This window comes from Maylandia zebra, linkage group LG7 (assembly GCF_041146795.1).
Source record: "Maylandia zebra isolate NMK-2024a linkage group LG7, Mzebra_GT3a, whole genome shotgun sequence".
NCBI lineage: Eukaryota > Metazoa > Chordata > Actinopteri > Cichliformes > Cichlidae > Maylandia > Maylandia zebra.
The window spans coordinates 37,261,033-37,273,864 of record NC_135173.1 but is presented as its reverse complement, the minus strand read 5'-3'; the positions used below and the strand labels follow the sequence as shown (position 1 = coordinate 37,273,864).

General features: G+C 37.3%; 2 protein-coding genes across 3 annotated transcripts in view; both read right to left on the bottom strand.

Moving 5' to 3' along the window:
* The window catches only part of igsf9a (immunoglobulin superfamily, member 9a), a 68,596-nt gene extending 68,114 nt beyond the window's left edge, over positions 1-482 (bottom strand). The window contains exon 1 of one of the 2 annotated variants that reach the window (XM_076886323.1): positions 194-482. The gene's annotated coding sequence lies outside the window, so the exon portion shown is untranslated. The remainder of the gene's footprint in view (positions 1-193) is intronic. The other variant, XM_004538420.4, reaches the window with a different exon arrangement.
* A 533-nt stretch (positions 483-1,015) lies between these two features.
* Positions 1,016-10,962, bottom strand: LOC101470839 (transmembrane protein 230). Its single transcript, XM_004538421.4, has 4 exons — positions 10,826-10,962; positions 9,290-9,404; positions 8,519-8,641; positions 1,016-1,945 (listed from the first exon to the last, which is right to left on the bottom strand). The coding sequence occupies exons 2-4, from the start codon at positions 9,389-9,391 to the stop codon at positions 1,805-1,807; spliced, it is 366 nt and encodes a 121-aa protein (XP_004538478.2). The 5' UTR covers positions 9,392-9,404; positions 10,826-10,962; the 3' UTR covers positions 1,016-1,804.
* Positions 10,963-12,832: the final 1,870 nt, after the last annotated feature.

Here is a 12,832-nt window from a genome sequence, read left to right as displayed (position 1 = left end):
TAGAATGAAAATCCCCCCATAGAAACTTCATTACTGACGTTTAAATGCATGCCACAGTTCAGAGGATTGAGAGGGAACTTGGCACTCCACAGTTTGAGCTCCGAGCATTAATTTCTCATCCTTTTAAAGCTGCTGGAAGTCAGACACACTTTCAAAATCATTAACATCTTCTATTTTTTCTTACTTCTCTTACCTGTAGCTCCGTTTTAGCCGCTGGCAGATTTTGCTTTTAAAAACACATCCTTCTCGAGTATTAGTCCAACTTGTGCCCGAGTTTGTAGACACCGGGTCAGTGGCTGAAAAACTAAAAACGGGCCTTATTCCTTTGTAGCGTTGCAAACTACCTGAAATTTGAGCGTTTTCCTTTTAAAAGCCCACCGGCAACAGGTGTTCATTTCACTTACAGGTGACAGCGAGGGATCGACGTACTGTGCTCTTCCTGCCCGAGTCCAACCTCCCCCCTCCCTTCTTTCCTTCCTCCCTCCGCTGCTTGCTCCTGTTTCCTTGTTATGTTCAAATGGCTCAAAGCAAAACAAAGTAAACTGACAGACCATAGTCCTATAAGCCCCTGGATGTTTGAGCCAATGCTGATTTAATAACTGTGTTTGTTTGTGCAGGCAGAGGATGAAAGGAGATTTTTTTTTAGCCCTTAATCCCTTGATGGCATCCAGCTTAGCGGTAACCACAAGAGGGTGTCCTTTACCTGATGTTGGTGGCCAAACGGGGAGAGCAGATGTACTTCTTAGACAAAGGACAGATGTTTGGGGGTTTGTTTGTTTTTTAACTTAGTGAAAGTTTTTCCTAAAATTGCTTTTTTGATCCCCGTCTTTCGCTTTTTGATATAGACACATGTTAACACCGATTATTTATTAAAGTGAGTCATGATTCTTTGCTAAACACTCAAGTTTTGATTCATGCAGTCTGACATCAAAAGCATAAAAAAAAAAAAAAAGACTTTGCAGAGGATGTAATCCAGCTGTACCCAACAATCACAAAGGATAAAAAAACAAAAAACATCAAACTTTTTTGTAGATTTGTAGTCTCATTTTTATTGTTGTTAATATTTTTAACTCCAGCAAGTGTATGCAAAATAACATTTTGGTAAATATTCAAAACCAAGCAAATGTAGACAAAAGGCAATACTTTTTAAGGGAAGTGATACTTTTTGGTTAAAAAATATACTTAACATCATTAAAGTAATAAATCTTGATAGCAATACAAATACAATCTTTAGGAGACATGCAAGTTCCCATCGTCTTTTACGATGTAACACATTATGAAGCCACAAATTTAAAATACAAGATGCCTATTTGTACATCATTAAAGTACTATACAATAATCACACCGATTCTCAGTCGTGCACTCTAGGAATAGTAAATTAAAGGCATCTGTCAAAATCTATACTCACTGATCATTTCTTAATGTATGTAGTGAGGTGCGTAACAGCAAAAACATTGATGTGCTGTTTCAGGTAAGCAGATGGACTGATATCCACCAGTCACTGAGTGTTTTAATATTAATAAAGCTGCATATATATGTAAAGTCTCTAACTTCTGTAAAGCTTTGGCAGATATGTGAACACACAAGCCACATTTTAGGAAGAAAGTTAGGAGAAGAAAAAAAAAACAAAACAAACACACACACACACACACCATAAATCTTTCAGTAAGCCCACCCAGACAAATACAGATATCTATCCTAAAATTATATGGTTTTACTCTTTGATACATACATTCAGTCAGAAAACAGCAGGCACCAAGATACACAATGAGGAAAAATAGGGGATGATTGGATGGTATTTGGTTCAGTCGCCAAAGTCTGGGATGTCATCATAGGAGTAACCCCGGTAACCCTTTGCAGCATAGTAGGCGATTCTCAAATGGTAAAATCCCGGAAGAAAAACGAGTATTCCTATGATGATGACAGGAATAGTGCGGTCGGGATGCTAAAAACATCAAGAAAAAAATAAAGAAAATCTGGTAATCAGAAGGAATTTACACACTATGATTTCAGTTAGTTACCTAAATAAATACTCGTTAATGCTCACATTATTACATTCTGTAACCAAGTTTAGATAGACTTCATACATACTGAATACCAAATATTGCATTTAGTAGTAGAATGTAAGAGGAAGTCATTAAAGACTAATGTTCTCCATCATGCTTTAACATACTTACCTCAACACTGCCTGTCAGCATTACATGAACACACTCTACGCTGATGAGGCATGCAGCCATAATGACTTCATAGTCTGACATCAGATTTCATGTAAATGATAAGTCATTTCATATGCATGGCATCTAACAACCAGGAGGCAAAGGCCATCAACACCAAAGACATGTGTTTAATTTGTTTAATTTTACCACCAGATGGCAGTCTTGTGCTCAGAGTCACTGTAACCCTCAACCAGTTTTTTCTTCTTTTTTTTTTTTTTTTTTTTTTTTTTTAAAGACAGGGACTGGGCTGCGGTAATGTCGATCATTTGTCTGTATTAAGCTTCTGAAATGTTCTATTTATCTGTCTTGTAAAGTGTCCACTTACAGCACCTTTTCTGATGGATGTCAGCAGGCGACTTCTCCTCACCTGCCAAACGAGATGGCTCAGTTGGCATGACAGTGGCCCTATATTTAGGCCACATGATAACTGAGCCACCACCATGAGAAGTGAGCAAGCTCCAATCATTAAGGAAGAACAGGCAAAGTATACAAAAGTATACAAAAGTCCCAGAAGATCAAGAAGTGAAAAAAAGATCTTTAATTTCAGTCTCTTTGCATTAATTTGGGTGAACTGACCCTTGACTCTTCAAAAATAAATAAATAGGAATTTATTGCCTAAATTGGCTGCGTTCCTTCAACCTCTTTTCCCTTGGTTAATTTCTTTGTTTTTGCCACTACAATGGTTGACTAGGCTGAGTCAAAGGTTCCCAACACAATGTTCACTGAAGCCCTTGACATGGTTCCAGTTGTATAACAACTGTTATCTAATACACACACACACACACACACACACACACACACACACACAAAGATCAAACATTATTTTAGCCCCAAACCCATGCAGCCTCTTGCAAACAAACCTGTCTGATTTCTATTGCTGTAGTATCTATCGCTTGAACCTTGGATAATCTCCTAGTATTAGATATGCCATTTTAACTTGTGTGGGATAACTGGCAAGTACAACAGACTCATATACTCTGATGCTTCCTTCACGTCAGATCAAATTTTCTGCAAATACCATCTGCAGAGTAGGTTAAAAAAAATTCACATTACCCTCCCACTGATAATGCGAATATGTGTAGGCTGAGTTATCTCCTCAGTGTCATGAATTTAGGAAGCAAAAACCCCAAAGGAGGGGTTCCACTGAAGTTTAAACTCCAAGCTATAAAATATCAAAATCATTAGTTATATTCAGAAACACATAAAAGCACTGAGACCAGTAAAAGCAAGAGCATAGCACAAATCTGACAGCAGGACTATAAAATCTCAGGACAGCTGTTCAATTATAGCTATTTAAGAACAAGAGTAACAGCAGCAGGGGTGTTTTAATTGCTGCTCAGGATGAAAGTTTGGATTTTTTGTTGGCTCTCCAACTGTGTGTCAAAAGTAGGGCTGGGTAATACCAACAGTGCTTTATTAGTGCAGACAGAAGTGTCTTTATAGTACCAAAAACAGTCATGTATAACAAGAATATCTGGCAGATTGACCGTCAGGGGCGATTCTAGGATCAGAGCTTTGGGGGTGCTGAGCACCCAGAGAGCTGCCCAGCCAGGCAAGATAAACTTTACTTGTCACGATGAGACGTCTTCCCATGTCTGTCAGTTCCTGCATCCTTAAATGTCTCCAGTTGTCCCAAGTTCCCTCTGACTGTTTCCTTGGTGCATTTAAACCCCTGTTCCTCCCTGTCCTCATAGTCTGTTGTCTTCGTCTCCGTTATCAGTCATCATAATTTTACCATCTCTGAGTAAGTCTGCAAATTTCTTTATTAAATCATAAGATTTTTAAATTCATTAAGTCTCTCTGTGCCTGGGTCCTCGTCACAAAACATGACATTACTGCTTTGTACATTTTAAAACAATTTAATCCCCACATTTGTGAAAGAAAAGCAAAACACATATTTTGAAAAGTCAGTAACAAAACCATCAAATCAGATAAAGGTTATTTAAATGCTGCAAATGAAGAATGGATTGGAATAAAAAAAATACATATCCTAACCTTAATTACTGGGGGAAAATGATGATTATGATCATAGTGAGTAAGAAGTTAACCGAGTGCATTTTTTGGACAGAGATTCACTTTTAATGTGTATGTATAATATAATACAGATATATAAAAATACACTCCAAAAATAGAGTCCTTGAAATGTACAAAATATTGATAAATAAAATTATAAAAATGGAGGCAACTTTGCCTATGGTACAATGTATACAATGTATGAAAAGATCTTTACTGCACTAATATGGCTCTGCAGATTTTTTATTTTATTTTAAACTATGTCGCCTCACCTTGAGGTTGGCAAATCTGTCTATCACTTTTTGGTGATCAACTCTCTCAAGCAGTTTAACAGTTTCTGTTTTGCCTGTCACTATTCCCTGTCTGTTTTTTTACCTGGTTCTTCCTGACCTTGTACCCATTTTGGGGGTGCTTCAGCACCCCCAAAATGGGCTAAAATCGCCCCTGTTGACCGTCTTGTTTACTTATTCTTGTCAGCAAATCAGGCTGGAACCCTTTATGCCTTCAGAACTGTCTTATCTATTTTTGGCATGGATTCATCAAGGTACAGGAGTCTGTGGTCTAGTCTCTAGAACACTTCTAGAGATTTTGGTCCATACTGACAATGCCAGCATCACACAGTTGCTGCAAATTTATCAGCTGATGCTCACTGGATATGCTCTCTTTTTTGGACCATTCTCTAAGTTGAAGGCTAAGTGCACTGAGTTGCTTTAGATATACTGAGTTGATTAGATATTTGAGATATTTCTGTTAACAAGTAGTCAGGCAGATAACATCTAACTCAAGGAATGGAAAGGCTACACATAACAGACAACTTCGTAAACAACCAGTCAAACTGTATCTTTAGGTCCTTTGTTACTAGTACCTAGCAACTTACTTCATATGAGTCAAAAATATCAAAGATAACACATTTTAAAAGTGTATAATAGTATTTTATATTATTCCCAAAGAGCTAGCCAATAACTTGGGGTATCTCCACATGCTATGCAGTGTGTGCTTAATAAAGGCATTTGAAGAAACTAGACAAGGACGAGGACAAAAGCAGCACAGGCCTGACAAAAACAAACAAACAAAAGAACATCTACAACAGATGATCGGTCTCTGAACGTTATGTCCTTAAGAAATAGGGGGGGTCCAGCAAAGACCTGGCACATGGCCTGAGAGATGCATCTGGCCTTTCAGTTGATCCATCACCTGTTCACCAAAGCTTCATCAGAAATGGTCTCTGTACAAGGGTAGCTGTCAAGAAGCCATTCTTGAGGAAGGGAAACAGGAAGAAAAGGCTGAGGCAGAAAAACACATAATGTGACACTGAAAGTCATTGACTGGCCTCCCTAAAGCCTGCACCTCAACATTGCAGTGTGGGATCATCTTGACAGAGAATGGAACAAAAGGCAGCAAACATCTAAAGAAGAGCTCTGAATGTCCTTAAAGAACTGTTCCTGAAGACTACTTAAAGAAATTGCAAGAAAGCTTGCCTCAGAGGGTTTGGGCTGTGTTGAAGAATAAAGGTGGTCATACCAAACAGTGACTTACAAGCTCAATACAATTCTACCAACTGTTTCTGCCCTATATACTGTACGTTTCCATAAATCGCTATACTCATTTCCCATTTTGCCCTCAAAACACAAAGAAATGAGGAGTGGTTTAAGACTATTTGTTCTCTTTTGTCAGAGTTACATCTTTAGAATAATATCACACAAATGGCTGTATGCTAAGCATATAAATACAGACAGCAGCTATATAAAAAAAAAAAAAGAAAAAAAAGAAAAAAAAACAGGCAAATAGTGATTCTTGCTCTGTCCAAAGACAACATAGAAACAGACAGAAATACTGTGGCACGTGAGTCCCAATTAAATCCTAACTTGTCATTTTAGGTTTTGATTCATTTCAGATTATGTGTGGATTTAAGATGCTCATTAATCAGTTTCATATCTTGGCAAGCACACCCTGTTATCGTTCAACTAAGCAGGTAAACAAAGCTAACCAGCTGGTGACTCCACCTTCAAATGAGAATGGGGTAGTTTTTCAACTGTCAGTAAGAAAGGAAACACATATTTCCAAAACTGCTACAAACTATTCTTCAAACACCGAAATGCATTATAGATGATGCCCTTCAAATGATGTAGAAAACATTTTCTGGATACATAAATCTTAGGGAAGCTGCAGAAGAAACACGAACATAAAGTAACATGCAGAGAGAGGTGATGATTTGACCCTTACAGCGAGGGCATGCGGTTGCATTTCTCTAGCATTTCCACGCAAAGGATCGATACAAAGCTGGTCTCAGTAATCATGGTTATTCTTTGAAGAAACATTTCTATCCTACTCTCATCTTTAAGTATAACAAAGCCCCCATCCACAGGGCACAAGGGGTCGATTCATGGTTTAATGAATTCCTCTGAGAAACTGAACTTGTGTTAGACAGAGGTGCCCACCACACTAATCAAAGTCCCAAATAGGACAATATCTATTTGACTTGCATTCCATCTTGGGGTGGGCAACATAGTCTTACAATTACACGCAATATATCACAATGGAAATTATGCAATAATTACATTTTTTTGATATAGAAGAAGTACTGAACATTGTATCTGTGATTGCAGCTCGCAGGCAGCAACATTTATTAGTGAATACAAAGTAAAGGGAATATTCCAGCCTTCTTTTCCAATGAGTTCCGGTCAATGTTGACAGACTGCCTAATTTGAAGTGTGAATCTTTTGCCACAAGGTGCCAGCAGGAGCAGCAGCATTATTTTGCAACAATAGTGACACAGCATGAATCAAATGTAATCACAAAAGTAGCTTTGGCAAAGTTTTCCCTGGAAATTTGAGGTAAAAGTATACCTCAAAATGAATCATAGCACCCCCAAAGACGTCTTAATTTTTTTGACAATATTTACTGTTTGTGTGACACACTACTAAAAATATAAAAAGCATTCAGTACTTGTTTGAGACATAACATTTTAACAACAAAAGTATAGATAACACCAGATTGTCAGTCCAACTCTGTAAGGAACTGTATATTGTTGTCACATATAAAATATCTTTCAGTTTTATTATCTGTCGTGTTGTATTGTGATTACTCTTCTAGTCATATGAGTGCAGTTAATTGCTCCAGTGATGCTCAGGTGAGTCATTTGTTTAATTTTGGATTGCACATCACCTCCTCACGTGCTTTCATAGCCTGGGTGCACTCGACTGCATTTTTTCCTGAAATGGTGAAACAAGCTTGTTGTTTCCACATTTTAGCAGGAACAGTTTTCTTGCATATTTATAAAGTATTGTGCTTATCTGAAGGTCTGATCTCTTATAGCCAATACTACTGAAGTAGTACCCTTTTAGCACAGGCCGACACACTGCTCGCGCTCTCACAAATGTTTGGCTTGTGTCTTTGTTGTACATGCTAAATAAGGCATAGCGTTGTTATATCAGTGATAACATGACAGCACACTGAAGCTGCTCTGGCAGCATGTGGCAGTGAAAAACCTAACTTTCAGCCTGCTTCATAATCATTTTGAGCATAGTCCTAGACTAAAAAGAACATTTAATCACAATCCCCATTAGAAATAGTAGTTAGTCCAGGATGAGACATAATCCAAGTCTTGGAAGCTAAACATTTATCTTTGTTTTCCCTTTGATTTGTCACCCATCTGTAGCTCTAAATACGTTTTAAACAGAAGAAGACAGGAGCGGCTCAGACAGGAGTTCCTTCACAAATGAATTTCTGGGGGCTTGTATTCCTGACACAAGCCTTACCGTTGGATTTCAGAAAAGAGGAACAAAAGAAAATGACTTGGTAAACACTAACCGTTTTTTGGCAGCAGACAAGGAAATTGTTTTTCAACCTAAAGGCTGTAGACATGTTTCACTGAAAAGTCAGTGTATGGCCCATGGGCCAGGAAAAGCCCACCAGAGGGTCCCAATCTGGCCCACAGGATGGCTTTGGAAAATGCGGATCATTTTAAAGGCTTAAACTTTGAAACTGTATTTTCATAAGTTTTACTCTTCTTAATAACAAAATATATAACCTATGGCATTTCACCAGAGCAAGTAACAAATACACTTTTATTTTTCAATTTTTAGTATCTATTTTTTTTATTCAACGTTTCTTTTTTTTTTTTTTTTTTTTTCACAAAGTGCACAATATGACATTTTCTGTGAATTCACACATCATTTCTGTTTAAGGACAAAGTCCTTCATTTCTTTACAGTAAAATTATTTTTGGTGTAAAGGCTCCATCAATGTAAATTTTTTTGAACAGATATTAAACACACTAACCAAACTCACCTCAACCGGTATGATTTCTGCCAGAAGAAGGGCCCCAAAGATAATTAGTAAAGAGCCAATCAGAAACAGGAATATTGCCAGTGCAATCGCCTTGTATGGGATCTTTGGAGGGGGTTTCTTGAACTGTGAAAAGTGAAATTGTGGAAAAATATAGTTACTTTTCAATTTTGTACATCAGAATATATTGATATCATATGATTTCATGAGGCAGCTACTCAATCTAATCTACTTTAATGCAATTAGAATTTCCCCATCTCCAGATCAGCTTGCTTCCATGTTTAGCAACAAGAAATATCTCTTGCCCCATGACAATTGGAAAGCTCCTCTGTATAGTACTAATATCAAAATCATGAATTCTTCCTAAGATTACATGGAAAGATGCTGGGATTGCCTAAATCCAAAGTACTGTGAACATTTTCCAAGATACTTGGAACAACCTACCTGGCAAGTAATTTAGAAATAATGCCAATATAACAAAGAGAACTGGCACTCTTTTAAATGCAAACAGTGATCACACTACCCAGTAATTTCATTATTTGTCTTCCACGTTTACTCCACTTTGTTTGTAAGTTAACTATGTACGACCTACTCATGATATTACTGTTGAAAGCAGCTTCATTTATCATGCCTAAAACTTTTGCAAAGTCATTTTAATTACAGAGGGCCTCAGCTTTTACACAGAATCATTATTTAACGATTCATAACAAATCACTGCTGGTGGTGGAGAAATGTTTTAGTAACATTCTGTCATCAATCTACAAAGTCTCTCACCTGTAAGTCTATGTAACCATCATCATCAGCAGCCAGCCGTGAGTATTTGACCTTATTGTTAGATATTCCAGCAGTGAGCATGTTGCCTCTAGTTGTCATCATTATGGCATAGAAGCTGTTTGGAGAGAGAAGCACAGACAGGTAATCATCCAAGATGGCTACATTTATCTCGTTCGGTGTCGTGAGCTGAAGGAGAGCCGTCTATTTTTGATCTATCCAGAGAAAAACAACCTGACAACTAAAGCTCAACATTGATAGGGAAAGAAAAAAAAAAAGGATTCTGCTCACTGATTTATAAAACTGCCCAAAGCATTTAGAAATAGAAAAGATTACTCAACATCCATCACAGTCGTCAAACTTATACATGCTCTCAACACAGATACGTTTTATAGGAACCATGAAATGCCGCTGAAATGGCAATCCCAGTAAAAAGACAGAGAGGCCAGTGACCGGGATACACTCATCTGCTCTTTTCATTTCCACTTCTGCTTGAACATGTAAACAGTGAACAGATAACTTCCTCAGATAAACCGGTTAACATTCAAATCAGGCAAGGTCATGGAATAGCTTGATTTAAAGTATTTATTATAGAAGAGAGATTTTGTGAAAAGGAATAGGGGAACTCCCCCGCCCCCATCTTTTCAGTAACAAATCCTTGCAGATAACAACTCAAGAGAATTTTGTGAGGGTCACTGCTTCTATTCCACACACAGTTTCTCATATGCATCGCGAATAAGCAAGTCAGTGTTAATAAAAACAATTTAACCGATTATTCTGCTTCACATGACGCAGCATCCATTCAAGAAAATAAAGAAAATATAAAAACCAAAATAAATACAGCAACACTGACCTACCCCAGAAGAACTCAGAGAAATCTGAGTACTCCTGTGATCTGATTTCTCTTAAGGCCTGTGTTGTGTTTAATTTGGATCCCAAAAAGGAAGACTAAGTCAGTGAATAAAAACTGTGGACGCTATATCAACACAGTATACAGGAGCAATCAGAAACATCTTGTTATTTTGCTGACAGCTGTCACATCGATTCGACACAGAGCCATTTGTGATCAGGAAAGCTCAGGGTTATGTCAATAATGTCGTAGTGAATCACAAAATTATTTTCAGGGGGACTTATCTTGATGACTTTTTTTTTCTTCATTTATTTTTTAAATGAAGAAAAATTAACTTTAGTAATTTGGGGAATGATTTAAAAAAAACACTGTGAGAAATTAAAGGAAATATAATATACACATATGTAACTAATAAGACGGTAGGGGTGCGTGTGCAATATTGACTTCCCTTATTCACTGAACTACGATAATACGACATAAAGCAGAGTTACTAGCATCACTTAAATTCACAAACCCTGACTTACCGTAGCAAATCGCCATTATTTTACTGTGTACCAGTGCGCATTAATGCTAGCGAACTTTGGTTACCTAATTAGCTAGAACATTAGCCATTTAGAAGTTATGCTATCAAAAGCTAGCAAACATTAACAGACAGTCGCGAACACATAATGCGCGTTTCCTTCTCTCACCATTATCTGAGGTATGTACAAACAGCACACTTGTGTCCATGTAGCTCGGAATGCTCTCAGCGGCGCCACAAACACAGCATTGTTTACACCTATTATAAACTACATCAACTTCCTTATTTTTGGTTTCGTCATGGCGCATGCGCACACAAATGTCTCGTTTTAACTTTCTAATCAGTTAATTTAAACAACACGCAAACTATTAGATAATGAACACGGTGAGAAATATGAAAAGAAATGAGAAAAGAAAGGAACAGAAAAAAAACCAAAACAAAAAATAGCACTAAAAGCATATGAGCAAAGAGCAATGTCAGCATGACATTAAACATAACCTAAAACAAAATACCTTTAATAAGGCAGAATGAATACATATCTAAGAAATACAAAGCAAAACAAATATTTCAATAAAGTGGAAACAATAAAATGCAAGAAAGAAATGAGCTCAATTAATCACATAAAATAACATTTAAAAAATGAAGGTGGCCCAAATGCAAAATTCTTAATAAAATCCAACAGAATGTTATGCTAAAAGCTAATTAAAGGTGCTCAATATGTAAAAATATAAATGAAAATAATAAAATACAATGCATCAGTATTTTAAAAAACTATTTTAAAAGCTGGCTTCATAAATTCACTCAGTGTATTTCTAGTGATGGTTATTTTTGTTGAGAGTGACCAGGATGAACAGGATTAGAAATGACCATATCAGAGAGATAGCTTAGGTGATATTTAGAGACAAAGTTAGACAGATGAGGCTCAGATGGTTTGGACATGTGCAGAGGAGGGATTGTGGATATACTGGCCAAACAATATGAAATATGAAGCTCCCAGGCAGGAGTACAAGAGAAGATATTGTGAAGGAGGATATACAGAACTTAGTGTGACAGAAAAGGCTGTTAGAGATAGGGTAAAATGGAGGCAGATGATCTGTGATGACCCCCAAAGGGATCAACCAAAAGAAGGAGAAAGTGGATTTATTAAGTAAAATAGCTAAAATTCACAATAAAACTGAGCAAAAATGATTTACTAAATACAGTCAAAATAAATAAATGAGCAGCAGATATCAGATGTCCACAAAGTGTCTCAGTATTACAGAGTATAAAATGTAGTGGACAGTACAATACAGTGGCTCTGCATAAACAGTTAACATGAGAGACAATGATTGTCTGCTAGATAGACATGTTGTATTGCAGGCTGCCAGTACGCACAGACAGACTACAATTACCACTTAAATCCAAACCTACAGACAATTTAGAATCACCCTAATATGGATGTCTTTGGACTGTGGGAGGAAATCAGTGAAAGCCCACTCAGGCACAGAGAGAACATGTAAACTCCACACAGAAAGTGCACCAGCACTTAGAAAGTCCTTCATTCGATATTCCACCTCCATAAAAGTAAAGAGCCTTCTCAGCTAAAGTGTTGAAACTACCTATTATGTTGGTGCGTTATAATTATTGAAATATTGTTGTAAAAAGAGAATACGTTATTATATAAGTAGCAATTTAAAAGGTGAAGCAAGTCATGGTGTTTTTTATGATCTATAAAAAAACCACAAGATTAAAATGACTGAAAGATAAAGGGTATTAACTTTAGGCACCTTTTTAGTGTACAATGTTTTGCTTGGAAACCTTGGTTCCTGGTATCCATGCCACCCACATCAAGACTGCAGAAGATCATATGGACGTAGCATGTAACATGGCTTATATACCGCTTTTCTATTTGAGCAGTCAGCACAAACTGATGTTAGCTGTCGCTCCCCACCACATAACACAACAAAACATGCTCGGCAGTGTATTGGACAACACGACTCAAAGGGCTTGAAGCCTTCAATTCTTCCCAAACACTTCCCCAGAGCTCAATTTTCTGGATGGATCGTCATCAGAACAAGCCTGACCTATGGAGACCCCATCATGAAACACAAAGGTTACTAAAAATCTGAGAACCAGATATCCTGCCCATACCCTGACGAGTCAGAGCTAAAAGGTTTTTCTCCAAATTGTAGTGTAA

Bases quoted from the DNA above. Each gene is read 5' to 3' on its own strand.
- LOC101470839 (XM_004538421.4), bottom strand. From the start codon at position 9,391: ATGATGACAACTAGAGGCAACATGCTCACTGCTGGAATATCTAACAAT. The intron at 8,642-9,289 runs GTGAGAGACTTT...CACTTTTCACAG, and splicing joins ATGGTTACATAGACTTACAG to TTCAAGAAACCCCCTCCAAA. The intron at 1,946-8,518 runs GTGAGTTTGGTT...TGATGTTTTTAG, and splicing joins CAGAAATCATACCGGTTGAG to CATCCCGACCGCACTATTCC.